The sequence below is a fragment of the Coturnix japonica genome, chromosome 3 (genome assembly GCF_001577835.2).
Source record: "Coturnix japonica isolate 7356 chromosome 3, Coturnix japonica 2.1, whole genome shotgun sequence".
Classification (NCBI taxonomy): Eukaryota; Metazoa; Chordata; class Aves; order Galliformes; family Phasianidae; genus Coturnix; species Coturnix japonica.
This window is the reverse complement of record NC_029518.1, coordinates 52,519,908-52,543,831: the sequence shown is the minus strand read 5'-3', so window position 1 is coordinate 52,543,831 and position 23,924 is coordinate 52,519,908. Positions and strand designations below refer to the sequence as shown.

The window sequence follows — 23,924 nt, the reverse complement described above, 5'->3', positions numbered from 1 at the left end:
GATTCAGTGATTCAGATTCTGCATCCAACAAATGCTAAATTAGGTGCCAGGCCACAAAGATCACTGGGTTGGTAAGAAGCAGAAAGGAGTAAGCTGGTGCTAGTCACAAATGGCTGCTATCGCCATTTGCAGTTCAGTGCAACTGATGACAACTTTGTGATAGAGAGAAGTGCTGGGCTAAAGCCAGGCACCAGTGGCAAGTGTGACGTGGTGGTGTTGCTTGTGGGGATGAACTTTTGCCATGAGGAAGAATGTCCAAATCTGCTATTTCTAAAGAGAAGTATTTTCTCCTATGCTTTCACTGTACTGAAACAGAGGGATCTGGTAAAATAAGGTCTTGTGAAGCCGGAATATGCTCTCCCGTGCGTGTCTACATGTAAATGAATTTCACTAATACGAGTCAAATATGTGGTGAAACTGTGGAGATAGGCAAGAAATACCTGAGTCTCCTGAGTCAGATGGTGAAAATGAAAGATAGTTTTTAATTCATTTTGCAATTTTAATTTGAACTTGGGTAAAGCTTTCACATCAGCATGTTATGAGATATTAAGGAAAACTTTAATATCTTCTTAACTTAATAAGCTCTTTTTAATAGTTCTTAGTTCTCTTTGATAGTTCTTTCTGTCTCATTCCTCAGAACAGAGTTTTTCTTAGGTATGCTTAATGTATGTTTTCCCCATGTCGATTTGTTTGCAGTTAGAGATTTTGCATTTCTCCCCAATTCAGCCTCATTACCAACCTCCTGCTGTATAAAGGAGGGATTACTTTTTAATGTTTTCAGAAGATTTTCCCTTGTTGCTTTTACACTAGCTTATATTATCAGCATTGTCATCAGTTGTCCGCATTGTCAGTATGCCAAGAAGTGTTTAATGCTAATCTATGAAGTGCATTTGAAAAAATATCCAGTGAAATGAGCATTTTTAACATTTTTAGTTTAAAATCTTTTTTTCTTTTTCTTTTTTTTCCCTCTTAGTACATGCATCATGAATGAATCTGCCTCCAGCGGAAATGGCCAGGAGTTTGATGTATTTAGTGTTATGGACTGGAAGGATGGCATAGGTACATTGCCAGGGAGTGACCTGAAGGTAAGATTTGCAATTTTTGATAAGCAAAATACAAATTTTAAATGCCAGAGGAATGTATTTCACAAGCTGGTGTGTAGGTATCTGCTTCTATGAATAAAACATGAATCTGCAGCTCTGAGTTAAGAGACTGTAGCCTGTTAGCTTTTAGCTCCGGAGTCTCTTGATTCAGTTTCTGGTGCTGGCAAAGACAACAGTCATCCCCGTAGGAAGGCATAAATTAACACTGCCTCACTATACAGACAGAAGTAATCAAATGCACAAAATGTAAGAAATTTAAAATTCAGTCCATTTAAGGTATTACAGTACTGTCTAACTAAGAATGCCTGTACTGTCACTGATTTTCACAGTCTCGTATTCTTAGTTCTTTTTATTTCTAAAAATATTTTATTTTTTCTGTGTTTTGTCATGTGGCTTTTGCCTAGCAAAATGAGTAAAGTGAGTGCTTCTGAGATTGCTATAGTTTAGCAATTTGAATGGCATTGGAATAGTACTTTTAATTAATTTTTTCACACTGCATGTATTTACCCAAGTAAATTATAGCAGGGTTCTGTGGTTGTTTTTTTGTTGTGGTTGTTTTTGTTTTAATATTTAATGTATTTGTTTGGTTTTCTTTGGGTAGTGATATATTTTACTATGTCCTCCGAAGATTTCCCTGTCAGCATTAACTAAAAATGCAGCTTTGGTGTTAGAGGCTTCTTGCACTTTTTTTCCTTTTGATTATAGTGGATATTCTCCTATGATTCCATTTAGACAAACATTGATGACATTTTCTAGATGTCTGTTTTGTGAATCTCACAAAATTTGAGTTTCACAAAGTTATTAACAAGTGTGTTTTTAAAGGCACTTTATATTCCTTGATGCCTAATACAATTTCTTGTGTTGAAAGGGTAAAAATGTGTGAAATTCAGGATCTATATGTTGCAGGTGTTATTGTTTTCTTTATGTTTTTGTTTATTGTTAAAACAGAGAATTGTAGAATAAAATCACAGATGAAATTTCTTTGGAAAAGACCTCTGGACTACCTTGTCTTGACCCCACACTCCAAGCAAGATCAGACTACTCCAGGCCTTTTCCAGGGCAGATTTGACTACTGTCAGGGCTGGAGATTCCACCACCTCTGGACAACTTGTCCAAGTATTTCAGCGCCCTTATGGTGTTTGTTTGATTATATTTTCCTTTTACTGGTACTTAATTGCAGGTTCTTTCAGCTTCTCCGTACCTGTCATCTAATGCGGCCTTTGTTTTGGTGAGCATCTGTGGGACTTGCTCCCATATCATAAAATCACAGAATCACTAGGTTTGGAAAAGGCCTACAAAATCATCCAGTCCAACTGTCCACCTATCACCAACAGTTCTCATTGAACCATGTCCCTCAACATGTCTAAACATTCCTTAAATATGTTGATGTTTTTCCAATACTGGACACAGCAGACTGTATCTGCTCTCACCAGAACTGTGTAGAGGTGAATAACCAGGTGCTTTGACCTGTGGGCTACACTCTTGCTGAAACAGCCCTGGATGCTTCTGGCTTTCATTGCTGCCACAGTGTCTAGCTGTCTTGTGTTCAGCTTGCCTATGGGACCTTTTTTTGCAGAGCTGCTTTCATGCATCCAGCCTTGGGCTGAAGTGTTGTACACAGCCATTCCACCCCAGGTGCAGGCCTTTCATTTGCTTCTGCACTACTTCATGAGGTCTCGTTAGTCCATTCTTTCAGCAGGTAGAACTTTTCTGAACAGCAGCCCAGCACTCCAGTGTATCCAATTTGGTGGTTTCCTATTCCCATCTATACCCATTCAGAAACACTTTCTTGTTGTCTGTGCTAGTTTGTTCTCCAGCTGAGCTTTCAGTTTCCAAATGCCATCATCTCTGTATGAAGATTCTCTATGTCTCCTTTGTGTTACCTTCTGCATATTTCCTCCCTTTGCATTTGAACTAAGTCAGAAGTTCTCAGTTCTTTCCTGCTGGCCTTCATCCACATTTGCCTAACTTCTAGTGCATTGACATGCATCTTGTGATGTGAAAAGGTTGACCCTGGAGATATCTAGGTCTCCTGAGCCTGTTTACCCTTTAGAACTGTCTCTTGTATGATCCTGCCAAGTGAATCTCTGAGCCAGCCAATATCTTCTCTCCTGAAATTTGGTGCTGTTATTGCAGGGTTCATTTTGCTCCTTTCGGATTTCACTGTCTCATGGTCACTGCTTAGAATGCTGGCATCAACCTCCACATCCCTGACGAGTTCTGTATTTTTTTAATAAGTTCAGAATTTTAAAATTCCTTTACTTTTCAATAAGCAAAGTTGTGTGAAAGGCAAACATAATACTAAAACATTTGCAGAAGGAATACAAAAGGGTGAAAGTCAAGAAAATACAATATCTTATTATTCATCAGTATGTGCTGTGTTCTGCTTTTCCTGTGTTAAAAAAACAAAAACAACAACAAAAAACACCCACAAAACAGAAGCAAAAGTTGGCTCATTAATTAGTAGAGGAATAGGAAAGCTTTGATATGAAGTGAGAAAAAAAAAAAAACAACTGGGAGATGTAATTGAGCATGATTTCAAGAAATCATGCAAGATAATGCATTTTGGAGGAAAGTCTGAGCTTCATTTTAAGGTTGTTCTAATGGCAAACTGATTGTTAGACATAAACCAATAACTGGTTTTTGGATAGAAACTCTTTCTTTTGTCCAGGCACTGGAGAAAACACTGTGAGAGGTGAGATGGTAATGTACACAGAATAATGAAAGATTAATCTTCAGAGAGAACAGGGCAGGTAGCTATTTATTTATTTTTTATATAACATAAGATGAAGGGGATACTCAAAGAAATCAAAGTGGAACCATTCTAAAAGTGAGCGAAGGAAAAATATTTTCTAACAATGCAGAATTACCCTGAGGAGCTGAGTGGACCAGAGAACATCAAGACACAGAAAGGTTAGACATTTATGTAGGTAACAAAACAGCTGGGGGTGTTAGAAAAGTAAGGATTTTAATCTTCTGAGGGAATTGTAACAACTCATTTTTTCAGGATTGCTTCAAATAATGGCGGTTAAAAGGGTGACTAATCCCATGAAGCTGTAAATGTGATAATCAAAAAATATGTTATGCTCTTTATGGAATTCACAGAATAGGGTTGATTCAGGTGGTTTACCTGAACTTTATTGATAAAAGACTATTTCAGTACCGTGTTCTGGACCTCAAGAAAGTGGCCTTGTGTAGCAGTTGCTTCTTATAAACTTGCATATGTCCTCCAGAAATTACAGTAACCACATTCCACTTAAGATATCAAATGATTGCCATTTATTTAGACTGAAATACAATTGAAAAATCCAATGAGAACAGTGTAGTGGCATTGTGTACAAATCCAAATACTGTGCTTTTCTAGATTGGTAAAAGATTGGAGTGCTTGGGTTTTTTATGTAATAAATAATGTACAATAGCTGAACTCTACAGTGAATTATATGTTGCTTACGTCTAGTATATTTTTCTCTTGATAAAATATTGGGAAAAAAATGTTGTAAGTTAAAGATACACCAAATTTTGAAATGCTGCTTTTTAATATAGATCTACTTGAACTCCTTATTTTCAGTCACAGGGCATATACCTGTCCTTATTGCTTGCATGAGGAAGTTTCATACTTACTTTTCCATACAGGTATTCTAAGAGATCTCTTTTCCTATGTGTCATATTAACACCCAACCTCATCAATAGAAATTATCAGGCAAGTGTAGCTGATGTAGTTGTAGTTTGAGCAACCTTTTTTTTAGAACCACTTCAGTTTTGTGAATACAAGATCCTCTATGAATGAAACGAAGTAATAACCCTTTTAAGTAATGTCAGTGCTTGAAACATTTATAAATCATTTTGCTCAATATTTTCTAAACTTTGTTCATATTTAACTTTTCTTATGACACAGAAAAGCAACCAGATATAGTTAATAATTTCTTATTTTCTTATTATGAAGTACTGTTTCATGCTAACCGAACTTCATGGAGAAATACTGCACCAGGGGGCAGTCAGCTTCCAGCTTAATGAACACAAGAGAGCTGCATCATACACCAAGCCTCAGTTCTCAACCAGCCCATGGTCTCTTATCCCTTTTAAAATCCATAAAATGCTAAAAATGTTTTCTTCCTGTGATTTTAGGTTGGATATAAGGAAAAACTTTACAGAAAATGTTGTTAAGCACTGGAATAGGCTCCCCAGGGAGACAGTTGAGTCACCATCCCTGGATGTGTTTAAAAACTGTTCATGTGGTGCTCAGGGACATGATTTAGTGCAGGGTTGTTTGTTGGGGTGGGATGGTTGGGTTGTGGTTGGACTCCGTGATCTTTAAGGTCTTTTCCAGCATGAGTGATTCTATGATTTTCTGCAGTGTTAGTTGTTAGATTTTTGTTGTCTGTAATTGGAGGAAACTGTACAAACATGTTCTCATGACAAGTTTCCTTAAAACTTCTTAGTAAAAATGGGCTTAAGATAGTTAATATTTCTTGAACATTACTTTGAGCATGTGACAGGTAAATAGTGTTTGTGGAAAATGCTAGAATTCCAAATTATTCAAGAGAAAGTGAATTAAGATTATACAGTATGATGCACCAAGGACCGAGAACAGAAATTTTAGCATTGTATGTTAGGTATTCTTTCAAGATGTATAAATAAACCAGAAAACTTGAATTCCAGTGATGTTTAAAATAGTTTACAAATCACAGAAAGCCTTCATGTGGCAGATTAAGTATTACACGCTCTTCTGAAAAATGTCAGTGCTTACCAGTTATTCTGCATGGTGTGAATGTGAATGTGAAATACGTTTTTTTTCTTGAAGTCTGAGTGCCGAGTGCTGGCAGTAACACCATCACTTCAAGATTTAAATGTACTCATTAAATTGGAAAAGCTGTAATAATTTATAATTACTTCCTACCAGTGACAGAAGTTTATGAAGTACTTTGTAACAAGTTTGTTCTACAGTGCTTATGTTTTGAGAGTGAACTGTTACAAGCTGCATGGACTGAGTTTTGGTCATTGAGACAGTAGTAAATCTGATGGTGAAGAAATTAACCTATAAATAGATCTGAGCAGCTGATCTCATAGAAAACTGGCTATTACAGCAGAACAGGAATGGCAGAATTCTGGCCAGCTAAGCACCAATACTGGGTATTTTGAGCCGCACAGTGAAGAGTGAGGCCATGATTCTAACTGGTGTGTTTTGCACTGTGCAGACAGTCCAAAGCAGCAGCCTGTACCTTTTCACCTGCCTGTTCTGAGTTCCAGTCACATTCACTTGAGACAATTAATGTTTTGAAAGCAAGTTACACTTTTCTCGTACGGTTACATGGAAAAAAATACTAGTGCAGCACTTTCCTTGTTAAAGCCAGCTCTGCTTTCCTGCAGCGTCATGGGCTGCACTTTGGGTCAAGGTAGTGAGTTCTTCCACAGGGTGTAGGTTTCTGCAGGATCTGTTAGCTGTAGGGTACCACTTGGCCCTGTCAGGAGGACACTGACTGAAAGAGGTACTTGTTCGCCTTCAGAGAAGCTGAGAAGAGGCAGCTCAAGGAGGAGAAAGCAAGTAGTGATAGACTTCCTTAGACCACAAGTCAGTCCAAGAAGATCTAGTGGTCTCTTGCCACATGGAAATGGCTTTCTTCTGTTGCAACCTAATGTAATTAATTAGCTTATGTTGTGTCTCATTGCCATGGATTTTTGAATAACACTATGCCTTGTAAAAAACCTAATTTTTACCTTTGTTAAGAAGAAAGACCAGAAAGGAGATTTCACTATTAAAATCGCTAAAACTCCCAAGTCAAGGAATGACAGAATTAAGTTTCTCTTGGATCTTTAATTGTACGTATAGTCTACTGCACTAAAGAAATTGGATTGAAACATGTATAATTAATCAACAAATAGCGATTCTCTACTACATCATCTACTGTAGGAGCTGTGAGACTTGTGAATATCCAGGCAGAGGACTTCAGGAACAAAAAGGAATAGTTTAGTGAGTGGTGCAGGTGAGTCCCACACAGGAAGGTTCAGTTCTGCGTTCTCTGGTACCACAGCCTTCCTGTGTGGTGCTGAACAACTTGCTGAACCCAAAATTTGGCAAGTAGCTTTTCATTTTCTATTTGTCACTTGTTTGGATCTCCTGGGATATATTAGCAGCTGGTATTTAGAAATACTCTGGCTGAAATAATTCAGAACCAGGAGTGCTCTACAGGTCGAGCTCTGGATCAATAAGTGTGTTGGCAGACAGGAGTAAAAAATACCCAGCAGAGCCTTGACTTCTGACTCTGGCATGGATTTATGTGTTTCCTTAAGAGAGCCTCTTTAGTTGTGATTTCCTCACCAAGTGGAGATAAGGCAGACTGAGTGTGCAGTGGGGAGCAATCACTGGGAAACCCTCTGGCACTGAGATAGTTCTTGAGTGGTCTGGAGGGAAAAATTGGAAGAGACTGAAGATGTCTAAGAATCAAGTTACTGAAGTTTACTCCAGACAAGGCTGAAGTGTGGGGAAATGTCTGTCTCTCTTACTAGAGGTAAATGTTTGCTGATGGTACCTAGGCTTTCAGTTGGAAGTGATGATGTACCTATATTATCATTGAGGGTGGGGGCGGGAGTTGTAGTTTGATAGTAAGCCCTTCAACTGTTTCCTGCTTGTGCCTACCTGGGTAAGGGCATTTGGATAAAAATTGTTACTTATTACTATTGGATTACCTTGTTCCACTGTTACTGAAGCACCTTTGAATCAATTTCGGATTGGTTGAAGTGCTTGACTTGTGCCAGCACTGATTCCAGTGGAGGGGGTTTGGATCTGCTGGTTGATAGTAGTGTGGAATTTAATTTCTGATGGTGAAGGGATTCTTCTTAGCTTGTTGTTTTTGTTCCGTTTTTGCCATGTTTGTCAGAGCTGGAGCATCCAGACTGCATTTGCCCTTATCTTCAAATGAAGAGAATAGCCAGCTGCCGGTACTCATTTCTGTGTCCTTCTTTATATATGAAAGAATCTAAATGGTGTGTCCAGGCAAGCTGCAGAAATCGAGTGCTTGCCAAGGGCTTTGAACTGAGCTGTGATCATGGTTCTCGGGATGATGAATAGCTAATAAGAGATAATCGTGTTTCATTTTGTGAGTGGCTAAGAACAGAGGTTTTATTTCAGAAGTTATTTCACACTGCATTGTAACCGATGTTGTTAGAGTACCTAAAGCTTTTGGAGATACATGCTCCTTGTTGTTTCAAGTCTCTTTGTTTGCATGTTTTTAAAGCAAATAAGCAGTTATTCTACTTTCAAATAATGGAGTGTAACCTCAGTGGTCAAAGAAAGAAGATCTGCCTCCTTTTGTGACTATTATTCAGTTCGTGGTTGAGGCGGCAGTTCTGTGAATGAAAATAGTAGTCATGCATGTAAAGGCTTTATCAAACATATGTAGTGAGAAAAAGGTTGAATAGACAAGTTCTTGGCACTTACTAACTCACTCAGTATTTAAAAATTGTTTGGCAAGTGATGGGATGTAGTTGGACATATAATGTCTATGGGCAATTCCTTTGCTCTGAAGAGAGGTGGAGCTGTAAGATGCCAGAAAGCCTCAGTTTGTATGAGCAGTCCTGCTGAAACCACTGGGGTTGTTTATAGTTAAAATCAAGAATGGTGATAACTGTTTGCTAGGTAGAGATTCATGTATAGCTACTGGGAATGTATGCCTAATGTCCCCTGTGTCCCAGTGCCCTCTTCATGGACTGCTTTTTAACTCCTTCATTTAAGTTTAGTTACTTTGTAGTCTTGATGAGAAAATACTCAATTTATTTTGGATAATACAAATTTTGAGGGTTTCATCTGAGCCAGTCTGCTGTCACACTACTGTGTGGTCAAGTTAAGTTTTATTCCTGAAGTTATAGTCAGAGTGCATTAACAATTATATATATTTCTATGAGATCATTGTCCTAATCTTGCCCAGTAGATGGTACTGTTGGCCATGTTTTGTAATTTATTTTGAAGTTGTTCATTAGGTACATTTTTTTATTTATCTTTTGCATTGACCTGCTCTTACTTTTCATCCTTTTTATTTCTGCCTGCTCTCCTAAATATAACTTTTACCCTGTAGAAAACAGTAGGCTTTATTCTGATTTGATCTCTGTGAGTACTGATGAGGTCTTGTGCACGCCTGAAAAGGCAGAAGTAACAGTTGGTTGAGATAGTCTGATATTTGTTGCTCTGAGTTAGATACAAGCAGCAGCAAGGAACTAATTTATAAACTGTATTGTGTAAATTTCTATCCCCAGTAGGTTTGCTTTTCTAAGAACTGATTTGCCGTGTGATAGACTGTTCTCATTCTTTGTGAATTTATTTGTATTTCACATTGGTTAATAGATATACTTAGTATTTTTACCAGATGCGGAACAAGGTAACTGAAAGCCCTTTTAACATATAATTCCCCTAAATAAAACCACAGAGTGCCTCCCAACCTGCATGACAAAACAGAGAACTTTTATTAGAAATAAGAAAGTTCTGAAGCCGTTAGAGTTGGAATAGAGGCGGTCTACCTGTGATGTTATGCATAGTCAGATTCTGGTCCCCTTTCACTGAAAAAAAGTGAATTTCTGCAGTTGAGAACAACACACTGTGCACAAGGCTGATCAAGGGTCTGGGGAACCATTTTCACAAGAGGAATAGAAGCAGCTTGTGTTTAGCATAGTGAAATGAAACCTAGAGGTGCAGAATCCCTCAAATCAGAGGTATACCCAGAGTGTAAGTCCTGGAAAAAAGAAAAAACAGAGTAATGTTGGGTTAAGAACAAATGAGAATAAACTGACTGAATAAACTTAAATGGAAAGTTAGAGGAAGTTTTTTCAAGTAAGAGATTTCAGAAAATTGTTTTTTAGAAAACAGATTTAAGAAATGGGATTTCATTAGAATTTGCAAAGTGTACGCTTCTGCTTTGCAGCTGAGGTGTCTATGAAATACTTTGTCTGGTACAGTGGCATGCAGAAAACAAAGCTTTTGTTACAGTACCTCATATTACATTCTAACTCTGTGGACATTTTAATGCAATTTTATTATTATTTTTAATTATTTATAGTTAGCAGTTTTGAATCCTGTAGAAAAAGCTAACACGTAAATAGTCAGAAATGGTTCAGAAAGTATTTATAATGCTTGATCATTATATGTTTACACCTTGGCTTTTGTGAACATATTCTTCTTTTGCTGAATGAAAATTAAAACATTCCTGGGGGTTGAATTGGCACTCAAGTAAGCTGAAGTGCTGGTATATCAGGAAATCATTTCCTGAGGATGTGAAAATGTATCTCAGCATCAAGTGGAAGGAATCTGTAGTAATGTTTGGATGGAAGTTACTGTTTAATTTCCTTTCAATCCTTTAGCAGTGGAAACTACTAAACAGGGCAGTTAAGTTCTGTGTTGTATACTTAATCACTAACAATTGGACTCATTTTGCCAACACAGTTTATGGTACATGTTAAATGAGAAGAACTACAGTAAGTTTAAAATGTGTGTTTTGCCTTTGTGGCTCACCCGTAGGAAGCTCTGATAGTGAAGCATTCTACTTAATTGTTACATTTATTTGTATTTATTCTTCTGTATGTTTGCTGAGCAAACCTATTGAGATTTTTTCCTCTTTTTCTTCTTAACTTTTAAGACTATTTTCATTGGCTGGAATAGAGAACTGACTGTCTTGTTCAGAGCTTACTTAATGTTTGCAAATAGGCATTTGGCAAAAGTGATTTGAATTTGTACTCAACAACCTTTCTAGATTATTTTAAACACTGAAGTGATAAAAATTAAGCTACTTTATGAGATTATTTTAAAAGTACTTGGTAATTATCTGACTTTGTTTCCATCCATTTTACTTTACTGTTTTCCATCCATGTTTGCTTTGCTGAGGACAGGTTTTAGGAAAATGCCTATAAATACCTTTCTGTCATCCTTCAGCAGTAGACACTGGTAGCTCTTACTCTGTGAGGGCTTCGAGCAACATGTTACTCTGCACAACTATCTATAATGTATTTAAGTAATTAACCTCTGTCATAAGTTTTCCATTGCTGTTCTTCCTTGACTAAAACCAGAGATCGGAGGCATTTTTCTGGTTAGCTATTGAGAACTCACTGTGCAGAAGTTGTAGTTTGGGAAACATTGAGCTAAAGCAGTTCTGTCTGCCGTGAGTTCATGGCTGGATGCTTGTGAGGGTTAAGCAGGAGGCCCCTGATATCCATAGAGACAAGGCTGTGAGAAAAGTAGGACTGTAGGAGTCAGACCTGGCTGGTGACCTACAACCAGTGTCACACTGTCCTGCCCACTGAGACAGGAAATGATGGTCGTGCTCAGTTTTAACCCTAAAGCCTAAGCACAGTTTAGTATACTGGCCTAGCTGCTATGCAATTTCTGCTGTGAGCATCCTGATGTAAAAGAGTATCCAGGAGTAGCCTCTCTGCCTTCATCTATTTATAGGTATTTGAGGTGTGTCAGTCAGCCCCCCAGAGTCCAAAGGGCAGGCTAGTGTCAGAGTGGCACTAGTGGTGGATATGGGCTTAACACAGATCAGGCCATACAGAAAAGCTTTGCATACCAACTGAACTCTTCAGAAATACTTTTAGTGCATCTATGTTTGTTGTGGCCAGGCAGCCACTGAATTGTAGCACAGTCTTCCTGCTGAGACAGCTGCTAAAGTACCATGCCTTGTAGAAACTGTACAGGTTTTGCCTCTAGAATCCACCATTTTCTTAGGCAGCAGACAAAGCGCAAATAGCAAAAATTAGCTCAGCAGAAGTAGGAACCAGATGGGGTGTTGAAGTCAGCTGTGAGACACAGGGATCCTCTTCCAAATGGTAACTCTGTTTCTCTTCATTGAAGCAGCATAAATGTCTGTCCACAAACTTGAGTGTGAGCGTGTGGTGTTAGGGTATTTAGTGTCCTTTCAAAGCTGAACTCGTGGTCTTTCAGTCCAGATGGATTTGTTGGCAGCTTGTCCACAATTGCCTTTCTGTTGCAAACGTAGCTGATTTTAAGCAAAAAAACTTGGCTTTCAGTCAGAACCACTTGCAGACCACAGCGGGGCCCAGTATAAGTGGACGTGGTTCATCCTAGACTCTCCTGAGGCATAGAGTGGCACAGTGCCAGGACTTTCCTGAGGCACAATGCTGGGCAGTTTTTCTCCTTATTTACTCAATGTAAAATTGCCTATTTAGTGATACAGAAATACGCTTAATGCTACTGCCCTGAAGAAGTATTCCAGCAGACGGGTACAGGGGAGTTTTGGAAGACTCTCCTGGACCTATTTTTTTTTTCTGTTGATCTTCTTTGATCACAGCACCTCACTGCTAGAGATCTTTGATAGAGCTCAGATAGTTATACCCCCTTTACTATTTAAAGTAGACTGTCACAGACAAAATACTGCCTTTAGTTCAACCCATACACCCAGCTGGGCCTGGAAACCAAGTAGTGGCTGGAAAGCGGGAGGTTTATTTTCGTCTGGTAGCACAGTAATTATTATGGCATTTGGAAGGCGCTTTTCTGCTGGCAGCAGGATGGTATAACTCACAGCGATGCTGTGTAAGCACAGCATGTGGGATATTGTTGAGCCTTGCTTCTGGCTGACAGTAATATCACATTCAGTGTGTAATTAAACAGTTCATAAACTGCCTTGAGATGTTTGTTTATGGGCACTTTACAGCAGAGAAGTGCAGTGTTTTGCAGGATGCTGGAATTTTTGTGCTCTGCAAAGCATTTGTATTTGATGTGCCTTTTCTTTGACAGAAATACTCAGTGACCAGAGTGCATTATTCTGCTGTCAATGAAAGACATACAATAACGTCATTTCCCTGCCAATTTCTGTTACTGATTTTTGCTTTCTTATTTTAGCTAAATAGCAAACTACGTGTGGATGCATCTGTATCAATACTTTAGTAAACTGTAATTTTAGACTACAAAATGAGTCTGTGTTTTGCTTTTCAGAAACAATGCTTGTTTATGGGTGGATAAGTAGAAACACTTAGAAATTGGGTAATATGGTAAGGATAACTGTGCAAATGATGACGTAATAAAGCAATAGTAAATTTTTGCTGTACTTTATGCCACTTGTTTTGTTTCTACCAGTTTAGAGTGAATGAATTTGGAGCGCTGGAGGTGATTACAGATGAAAATGAGATGGAAAGTGTTAAAAAAGCCATGGCTACCACCACCTGGATGGTTCCAACTGCTCAAGAAGGTCAGCTGAAGTTCTCTGTAGTAGACTGTGTTATAAGTAACGTACCAGTTTTTCTATAAGATTGCCCCCCAAATTAAAATGAAAAACTTATTTGCTTAATGCACAGAGTATCTCTCATGTTCCTACCTGTTTCTTTGGTTGCTGATAATTATGAAAGAAATGTAGTTTCAGGTAAAAGGAAATAATTCCACTGTTAAATATCTGAAGTTGAATTATGGCCACAGTTTTTTCTTACAGTAATTTAAGTTTAGAATTAGTATTTTTGTGTTTAATTTCAGAAGTAGTCAACTCCTTACTCAAAATTGTTCAGATTTTTTTGTGCTGTCATTTTTATTTAGCTGGTTCTCCAGACTGCTCACAGACCTGACCTCCTACAGTGTTCACTTCTGTCTGTAAACAGCCTTTGTGTAACATTGGTTGCTACTCAACTGCTACCACCAATCTCAATTTATGTCTCTGCACTGTTTCCCAGCTTCTGCAGACTATATCACAACATTAAAATTAGAGTGTAATAACCATTTACGTTTATCAAGAGTGGTGACATTCTAATAGTTTCGTAGTGTCTGTCTACATAACAAGGTGCAAAACAAGCACAATACTTTATTTAAAGTACTGATGTAAGAAAACACTTCTAGTGTCCATGGGAGCTTGGTTTACATGGTCCAAAATCCTGAAAATTTTGGTAGGATGATGGAGCAGCATGAAAGAATATCACAGCTGGTTTTGTGGTTACTTACAAATACTTTTTTTTTTTTCTTTTCCCTTTTTATGTTATATTTTATCAATTATCTTTTTGAATATGCATTCTGTAAGTTGAGAAACAGGATTTGAAATTCCATTTTAATAATCATCAGTAACCTTTCGCAAATCAGAGTAGGCAAAGTTAATTAAAGTATTCTTTTGCTGCTACCCCGTCATCATGTGACTTCTATAAATAACTGAAACACTTATATCAAAGGGAAGGTAGTTTGGATCTCAGCAAGAAGGTCTGAATCTTCAGAACATGGCTACTTTTGGCCTATAGGTTTCCAAGTCAGTGATTATTTTTATAATATTCAAGATTCAGGTATATGATGAGAGTGACAGTGACATGATAGTGTCTGAGTGACTGAGAGATCACAGCTGCTTACAGAAAAACAAATCTGTCCAGTAAGCCTGAAAAATTGCTACTGAATTTGTGTGTTTTGGGGCACATAAATACATTAAGCAATAATCACAAATATCTCGCACAGTCTTTGATTAATTTATTGCTCCCCAAAGATCTAATACTGCTAAAATTTTCAGTTATGTGAGGAAACGGTTTGTTTGAACTCTGGAGTGTAAATATATAGCATAAATAATGTACTATTCTAGTGTAGATAGTCTGCAAACAAGAGTTCATTTTATTCAATTTTTAAAGAGTTTGGTGTTCAAACAAAAGAAATAGTGACTTGAAATTTGTATTTTGGAGGTGTAAAGTGAATGGCCTTCTTCAGGAACTGGAGAACTTCAGTGCTGAATAGTTGACTGTGAACAAAAGTAAGAGCATACTCCCCTAGGCTACATGCCTCCTCAGGGGAAGCCATAGCTTAGGATAAATTAATAACTTACTGTTTTAAAATCTATTTGCTACAAGTTAGTTGTTTGTATGTTTGGTTTTCACTTTTGGTAGACTTCAGGGTTGTTGAGCAATAGCTGCTGCAGTGAAAGACTGGAATGTAGTTAGTGCTTTATTTCCAGAAGTAAGTTACAAAATATTAAAAGATAACTTTTCCCCGGATGACCCTACATGTCAAAAATGAGGCATGTCAGTGTGACACGAAGTGATGAACTCTGTGCAACAGCAACTCTCTAGATAGTCAGCATAGTTCCTATCACAAAATTCACTCATTCCCTGAGTAGCAGCTTCAGTGTCAGTGTGCCAGTGATGCCAGGAGAATGAAATCAGTAGATTCTTTCCGGTATTTTAATATGAAAAGTTGTTGGGAATAAATCACATACAGACATAAATTCTCAGTTCTTCATTCTAGCAAAAGTGGCATGACTTCAGTTTTCTGTTTGCTTACCAGGCTTGCTAAAGATCATTGGAAATGTTTCACCTCTACCTAAGTGAATTTATTTTTTCATTGTGCAGCCTTTTCAGAAAAGACAGGGATCTCCACAAAGTTGAAGGAAACTGCAAAAATGGATGGACTTGTTTTCTGTGAAAACTGTTATCACTATGGTACTATAGAAGAATTTGTTCCTGAAGGGAAATTTTGCAGCCAAAAATGTGCCCAGCAAGTAAAAAACAAGTAGGTACTGTTATAAAGCATGAGATAAAAGTGTTGGGATAAAACATTAATGGTGCAGCAGCCATGGTTTGGTGAGTCTCCAGCAGTTTATAATATTCTTTCACTGTTTTTAAACTGAATGAGTTATGAAACATTTGCTTTTTGTCTAATGCTGATGTTGAAGGCAGACTTCTTTACTCAGAGTGCTCTGCTGTCAGATGCAAACAGTGATACAGTCTATGGGATGTATGAATCAGTGTCAAACTCCCACCCTGTTTCATAATCACTGGAATTAAGATAATCAGTAATTAGATGGTTGGTGTGGTAAGTTAATTGTAATTAAGTTCAAGAGCTGTATTATAGATGACAGTGAGTAAAAGCACGAACATACTGTGGTTTCTCTGTTCCTTTTCTTTGAGCTACTGCAGTTCATCTCATCATAAATGAAGACTTGAGTTAGTGGGTCCATTCTGTGTTGCATTCTGTATTCCAGCAATTTTTTACATCTATGTTTTTGTGCATTTCCCCCATTTTTAGTTAACTGCTTTGCCATTTTCTATTCTGATTGCTTGTTTAGCAATTTCAGTCACATATCAACTTTTTCCAATTGGATTTGTCAGTCTTAATGATTACCATTTCTTTCCTTTCTGTAAACTGCCTTGCAGTCCTAAACATTTCACAGTTTGCTTCTTTGCCAGATTTGGTGGTACATGAGAAAAGACTTACTGTTTAAAATGTGCTAAACCTGTTCAGTGCAGGCTGACAGCTGTCCTTTTGCAGTTCTATTGTTTGTCTTTCAGCTTAATTTTTTGACAGATGTAATTTTCAGTAGTTTTTCTAAGAATGTATTTTTCATAATGCCGTAGGACCTACAAGCACTTGACCATTAGGTTTACTTGCATTTTACTTCTGTTATGAATATGAGAAATGAAATAATATTTTTTTAATCACTGTGTTGCTCCTGTAATAGAGAACCAAAGGAGGAAAAGCCCAACATGGAATGCAACGGAGATGATGAATCCAAAGTCATTCGGAAAAGAAAAACAAAATTACCTCTCAAAGAAGAGTCCAGGGATAATGAAGAGAAGAAAGAGAATCCTGATGAAGCGGTTAGTATGCATCATAAATACATTTCTGCAAACATTTTAGTAGGAATTTTGTCCTCTTATGCAATGTCAGTAGCTTCATCGCTCTACAAATAGAAGTGACTTCATTGCTCTGTCAAAGCCACAATAAGTACTTGGTTCACTTACCGTTTTCATTATGCCTCTTCAGCACATTCTAATTGTTGACAATGAACTGATAGAAACTGCTTTTTTTCTCTCTTCCTTCCTTCCTTTCTTTTTCTTTTTTTATTTTTAAGAACAGAACAAAAGGAACATAAAGGAAAACTGATGCCAACCCAGACTTGATTGTACTGTAGTATAGAAAAACAAGACAATGTATTTCCCGATACCTGTTACTTTTTTACTCTACACATGAATAAAAAAAAATACAGACTAGTAATTCATATGTAAGGGACATTCTGTTACAGTTATGGAGAGTGTACTTTTGATTTTTGTAGTGTAATTTGCCTTAGAAAAGCATAGCCAACAGTTACCAGGATCTTCTTTGATTTAGGAAGGAGCATATTCAAATTGTCTGATTTTGGTGTTCCGACTTATGGTTAGTGGTGATTACCATAATTTCCATGCAAAATTTTTATAAAGATATAAAAACACACTAAAGCAAACAAAGTAGCCGTGTCCAGCTCTGATTATGCTTATAGAGATGAGTAATCTAACCTCCAAGACTTCCTCACCACAAGGAAGTTCATGTGGCTCTTGTTGTCATTGCCCTGACTTGTTCTGGAGACTCTGGATCATGGTGACACTTGCTACTTAAAACTAAATGCTGGAACCTAGGAGAAACATTTTGTCTATGCTTGAGATAGTTTTCTGTGCCAGAAGAAGCAGCACCCACAGTCTTATCAGCTTTGTTATTTTTAGCAGTGGATGGGTTTGGTAGTAGGGGTTGTTGTCCAGTCAATCTCAAGGTGGCTTCCATTTTACGTGTGTTGTCTTATTCTTCAGAGGGCATACCTGCTAAATCTCTTGCTCCTCTGGTTGGCTATGGAGTATTTCATGAAAGAATGAAAATAGAAATGACAAATGGATTGGGATTTGGGTTTGTTTTATGCTGCAGTGTAATGCACTTTGGGGCTCCTTTTTTTCCCTTTTGGAGTTATTTTTCATCTGAGAACAAGAATTTTCAGTGACTTCCCATAATGTTTGTTTTCCTCCCAGTAGCTGTGGCATTACTGGTAGGAGCACTGTTTGGAGAGAGAAGGGGAGAGCACTTCAGTTAGAGAACTGTGGAGAGATGCAGTACGTGTCAGAAGAGAGTCCACAGCTGTCCTTGGGAAACATTTGGGGACAGCTCCTTTGCTGCCATGTGTTTCTGCTCTCCCAAATGAGGACCTGTTTTGTTTATTAGTTCAGATGCTTGGGAAGCCGCTACTAATCAAGCAATGAAATAAACAAAAAGGATCAGTGCCATTTTATGTTTAGTTGAATAATTTAATTGAATGTATAATCAAATTATACATTTGAACAAAGCAGAAAAAGATGTGAAAAAGGTTTGCCTTCATGTTATTTTGGAAGCGTGAACATATCAAAAGTACAGCTATTTATGTCCAGCTCAATTGGTCCTACTGAAGACTCACTGATCTGTCTCTGGCATAGACAAAAAGCCGTGCTGGCTGAGAGCCAGGTGCTGGGAGTGTTCTGTCATTTCCACTGTGTTTGCTGTGATTTGTCACTGGTCGCTTGCTTAGTTTTTATTAGACATCTACAGGTTTGTCTGAGATAATGGAGATCTATCTGGAAGCAATTCAAATGAAGCCAAAGTTAAACCTTGCATGTCTGTTTTTTAGCTATTAGACTTCTGAACTAATATTTGTATTCTTTCTATTTAGGAGGACAAATCTGAAGGCAGAATTTTAAGAGTCTCACAGAGAGCCAGGAGAAAACGAAAAGGGGAACTAACAGTTTTGAAACAAAGTAAGTTAAATTATGAAACAAAATCTCAAGTATTACGTACTTATGTGATACCTATCTCTTACTGTGAATTGCCAGCATTGTTTCCTCAAATTTTTATCCACTATTAAATACAGTTTTGCCCATCTGCAAAAAGACAGTGTCAGTGTTATCTGTAGTAATTAAGTTGTAAGGACTGAAGGACTGAGAGAACCAAGTGGAAACTTTGGGGATATAAAACAAATCTCAGAGACTGACTGCCTCTTACAAAGATACAGTTTATATATGTCTGGCAGTGTGGAGTCATATAGTAAGCGTAAATGTAGCTGATGCACAATTTAGTTTTCTTTTCATCCCTCTAAAGAATACCAGTATTAAGAGGAATCTGACCAATTTTGTTCCCAGATGTTGAAAGGCATGTATTAAGCAGAAGTGAAAGTTTCCTTTTCTTTCCTTGGGGATCAATTTTGTATCTATGGTATGGCTGGAAATAGACACATTTATGAAACTGTTTAGGAATAATTGCTATAATCAGTCCAAAGGGAAATATACTGCATGAAGTGGCATAATAAAGCATTTTTTTAAATGAGCACTGTTTTTTCAAGCTGTTCATATGATAGATACTTTTTGGGAGATTCAGAAAATCAGTACTCACCAGAAAGCTACATCTTGCCCTCCAGGGTGTTTCTTTTGGTATGCTGGGAGCCATTACCAGAAGTTTCCTTTAGCACAGAGCTCCAAGTAGCTCTGCTACACAGTAGGCATATCATACAATGATTGAGGATGCAATGTGTAAAAGTTACAGAAGATTCTCTTCCTGAGATAGAATTGCTCCTGAAATATAAATACCATTTCTGCAGTTGAATTCAGAACTGAGACCGTATCAAGAATGGGGAGTTCAAGCACAAAGCTGGTGCTGACTGGACACTGCTCTCCACTGACAGAATGATTTGTATAGATTTGTCCTGTTAGGGCAAATGTGTGTTCAGAACCAAGCATACAAATGTATATTATTGTGCCAAGCAACACATCTCTTAAATAACAGAACAGATAACAGCTGGGTTAATCACAAGTAAAATGGTCTTTAAAAGCATTGACCAATTTCTGTGGTTCTGACTTTTGTTATATTCTGGTTGAATTATTTATTTCTTTGGGAGAGTTTGGCATCACTATTGTTATGGTTCACATTTTAAATAAGAAACACTTAGCCAGAGCATTATTTAAGAGGCTTATTTCTCTTGTGAGTAGCCTGCAGTCAGAATCAGACCAGGATCACATTGTGGATGATGAAAAATCCTCCTGCTGACATGAGCTGATGATCTGAATTGCTAAGCTATGTGCATAGAGGAGGCATTTTAGGCAGTGAGCAGCAGAGCAGACTGGAGGTATATGAAAATAGATGTGTACATGGTCAGTCTCACAGACCATCTGTTTTTTAGGTTTCTGGCTTTTGCTAATGCAGTTAGTGCCTTATTCTTGAGCACTAAAACCTGCTACTCACTGCTGTTTCCTTAAGATGAACTATAATCAATAATGCATGTGCAAGTATGTGCAAGTGTCCATACTACATAGTTTCTCCTTTATGTTAATGAAAAAATGAGGCTGGGAATAAAGATCTGGTGAAAGTTTTCATTGTCTGGAAAAATCATTGAATCACTGCCTTTCCACCCAAAAACATCAAACTACATAGTGAGTGCTCTCATAGAATAAAGTGTTTCAACTAAGATTAAAAAAGAACATGTATTAACTGCTGTCCAATCAAAAATGCTTTGCTGAACTTCTGGAATTCTCTTTTTCTGAAGAAATTGTTTAAAATACAGACCTAATTTGTATGATTTGATCTGATCTTATTGTCTTTGCAAATTGTACATCTTAATGCTTTTATAGGAGTAGTAAGAGAAAAGAGGCATAAGGCAAGATTATATAAATTGTTCTCATCACATGAATGAGCTTTTTCTTCTTACTAATCAAGATTGGAACTGATGGAAATGATTTGGTACAAACCTGCATATTCGTGCTGCCTTAAACCTACACAACGACTGTTTTCTTGAAATAAATCCTGAGAAACACCATGAATGCATTTTAATAAGACATAGATTTGAGATAGATATGTTATAAACATGTTGCTCATTTTATTTTCTTGAGAAATTAACAGAGAAATCTTTTGTTATTCTGTCCTTTATAGCTGTATCCTCTAAAGGGAAGCAAGCGTGGTGTTGGGCATCGTATCTAGAGGAAGAAAAGGCTATTGCAGTACCTACTAAGCTTTTTAAAGAGGTATGATCTTCTGAAGTTGAGATCATCATCAACTAGGAACATCAGGAAATTTCTAGGGAAATCAATTGAAATAAAAATAATATGTTACACTTCTCTAGTGATAAACCTATGTGATTAGGGCAATGCATCAGCAATCATCCAAGTATTCAGAATATGTGTAAAATTAGTTATCTTTCTGTGCTTTTTCAAAGAAATGTGTGGTTTTAGTTGAATGCTGTCAGCTGAGACCATAGAAAACAGCTGCTTTTCCAAAGTCTGCAAGTTCTGTCTTCCTTTGTAATTTCTAAGGCTAAAAATCTGATATGTATTTTCATTTTTATGTGCCATATCATTTCCTTTAAATATGCTCAGAAAGCTGGTACAAAGGTCATCGTTCAGCTTGTTGCTTTCATTATATTACCTGTCTTTTTGTAGTTCTTGCTAAAGTTATATCTTTTATTACATCTGATACTAGTTTGCCTTGTTCCCATTTTGCCTGTCATCTGATTAGATGTCACATCATCACCTCTTGCTTGTCCTTTGCCTGCTATGGTTGTCTTTGTCATTTGCCATTTCAGTGGTTTTGCTTGTGCTGTCTCTTGCTCAGATGAGAGCTTTGTATGCAAATCAACAAAGCTTTCATGCTGCTCTCTTCTTTTGTAAAAGCTGGAAAAACATATGAACATTCTCAGCCGCTGTACTTCTGCACTGTATAATTCTAACAGTTATACTTCTTTCTTATAATCCTGTCCTTAACTTGGAGTCTGTTTCTTGAATCCAATTTTTTTTCTTTGCTTTGCACTCCAACTATTAAATCCCTCTTGCACAGAGATTGGCATTTTAGTTAACACATGCGTGTGGCTGATCTTTAATGGGTTCTTCTAGAGATTGCTGAGATACAAAATTAATTAAAGAAGTAAAGAATACTGCAGTGTAGAGAATCCAAAAATTTCTAAGTGCAGGAACGCCAGTTACCTGACCATCGTTTGCTGTATCCTCCTGTGCTATACACTGATTGAAAAACTGACCCAAAAAATCCTGGTAATTAATACCTGAATTTCACTGTCTGAAATGTAGATTTAAAATGTGTTGCTTTGCCTGTCTGAAGTGAAATGCTGCTGCTGCAGCACACAGGCGTGTACCAGCCTTTCTGGGCACTGTGCATGGTGTTAAAGTCTTGAATGGTATGATGATGTAGCATTTATTGTGTTTCCTCACCTCCTTCCTCATTCGGTGTATCTTCATTAATATGTTCTTGTAAAGTTTTTATCCCGTGGGTAACTTCAGCTTTTTATTTGGTGTACGATATTCTTAAAACCCGTAGTTGAGAGAATCTTATTTCCGATCAGAAGAGGCCAGGTAATATTACTCCATTTTACAGATAGACAAGCAAATCACGTGAACAGTATTGTTAAAACAAAAACAAACAAACAGAAACATGCTCAGCAACAATTATGAATCCTTTTTTCCTGTTTGGTTTTTGAGAACTACTGTACTCTTTTTCTATTTCAGAAGCAATAATTTTGTTTAGCATAACAGAGAAGCCTTCCCACTACCTGTTACTTAAATCTCAGACTTACTTCTAGGCTGCAACTGACAAGATCTTATTGTTCTGAGAAAAGGAAATTAACTGACCCTTGAGTTTTGTATTTCTTCAATCTCCAGTTCCCCTAATGCAATCTTCTGGGTTTTGTCTATGGTCTTGCCCCAAAGAAGAACATTTCTATTTCTCATTTGCAGACTGCTTTTACATTTACTCTTTTGTTCTTATTTCTTTCCTTAACAATCTATCTTTAAATGTTTGTTATGAAGGAAATGCAGGGTAACTAAGTTTGTTACAGGCTTTACCTCCGGTGCTGTATGACATAAGCATAATGTAGAAAATTGAAATCTGTTAAATAGCATTGAAGTTACTAAGCTACTCAAAGTTGCTTGTTATTTTACTATAAAAGAAATAGTGTGTTGTCTTAAAAGTTTTCAGTTTGACAGTGGAAAATGTTGTGGATGATTCATGTCTCATATTTCAGGAAATAGCTGGATGATATTTGTGTAATCTTTGTCATACTCTTTGTAGAATTTGAAGTTTACAATATTTATGATACCCATGAAGGAAAAAAAACAAAACAAAACAGATCTGTGGCTTAATTGTTTTTTTCCTTTGTACCAGCTTGTGCAAAAACTCTGTTACCTTTCTGGCTACTGTTCTTCAATGTTTTGCTATTTCCAGCATTTCATTGTTACACTAAAATACTCTGTTGTGATGCAGTCAGTTGGAACTGCAAGACCATCAAGATGAGCTTAGAAAACTTCAGTTTATTGATTTAAATAAATAAAGGTTATTTATTTATATTTATATAAAAATATATTTTTATATGCTGTTTTTTTCTTTCATCTTGAGGAAGTATCCAGAATTACACATATTCATTAAATGTCCATTGGGAAGAAAAACATCAAGGATGGCACTGCTAAGATGAAATAACTTTTCAGACCCGTGTACTTTAGTCAGCCACTCTGATCTTTCAAACTAAGCTCTACAAAATCCAGCCAGGTTTTAGAAGGACTCTTCATCTATTAGCTGACCCCTTTAGGCTGACTTGGACTTTTTTTTTCAGATGAATTACAGCCAGAGCCATCAGAGAGAGGGTTCTCATCCTTTCCTGTAGAGACCTACAGAGGTCTCACCTTTCATTGACTGGTGGTACTGTAGATGGCTGGATAGCACGTATAACTTTTAGGTTGCATAAGTTAGGTAAAAGAGATCCTCTATTTGTGTTTCTCTGTGTTCATTTACCTATACCATTTACCAGAAGAGTTTTGGATATTTTGGCACAAGTATGTTCTGTATTTTTATTCATTTTCTTATTCCTCTGCATTTCTTCTTTTGCTTTTTAAGATTTTGAGTGAATGGATTGTATATTCTTTTGATTTTTATTTGGTAATGCATATGTTCTTTTTGCATAAAACTTTTTTGCTAGTATTCTGTCTAAGTTCAGGAAAAAATTTGTGATGAATGTCCGTAGCTTCCTTCTTTAAAGAAGAACAAGGACCATGATACAGGGAATTCAGTGCCTGCCTGTTGAAAATATTTATTTTGCTTAGCCTCATTTCACT

The 23,924-nt window shown here is 37.1% G+C and overlaps 1 protein-coding gene across 8 annotated transcripts in view; it reads left to right on the top strand.

Moving 5' to 3' along the window:
- L3MBTL3 (L3MBTL histone methyl-lysine binding protein 3) overlaps positions 1-23,924 on the top strand; it is a 78,471-nt gene that overhangs the window by 9,631 nt on the left and 44,916 nt on the right. For all 8 annotated transcript variants that reach the window (XM_015858558.2, XM_015858553.2, XM_015858555.2 and 5 more), the window contains 6 exons: positions 974-1,085; positions 13,177-13,288; positions 15,402-15,561; positions 16,511-16,649; positions 18,497-18,581; positions 20,743-20,834. In XM_015858558.2, coding sequence (XP_015714044.1) covers positions 984-1,085; positions 13,177-13,288; positions 15,402-15,561; positions 16,511-16,649; positions 18,497-18,581; positions 20,743-20,834 — 690 coding nt within the window. In that variant the 5' untranslated portion in view covers positions 974-983. The remainder of the gene's footprint in view (positions 1-973; positions 1,086-13,176; positions 13,289-15,401; positions 15,562-16,510; positions 16,650-18,496; positions 18,582-20,742; positions 20,835-23,924) is intronic.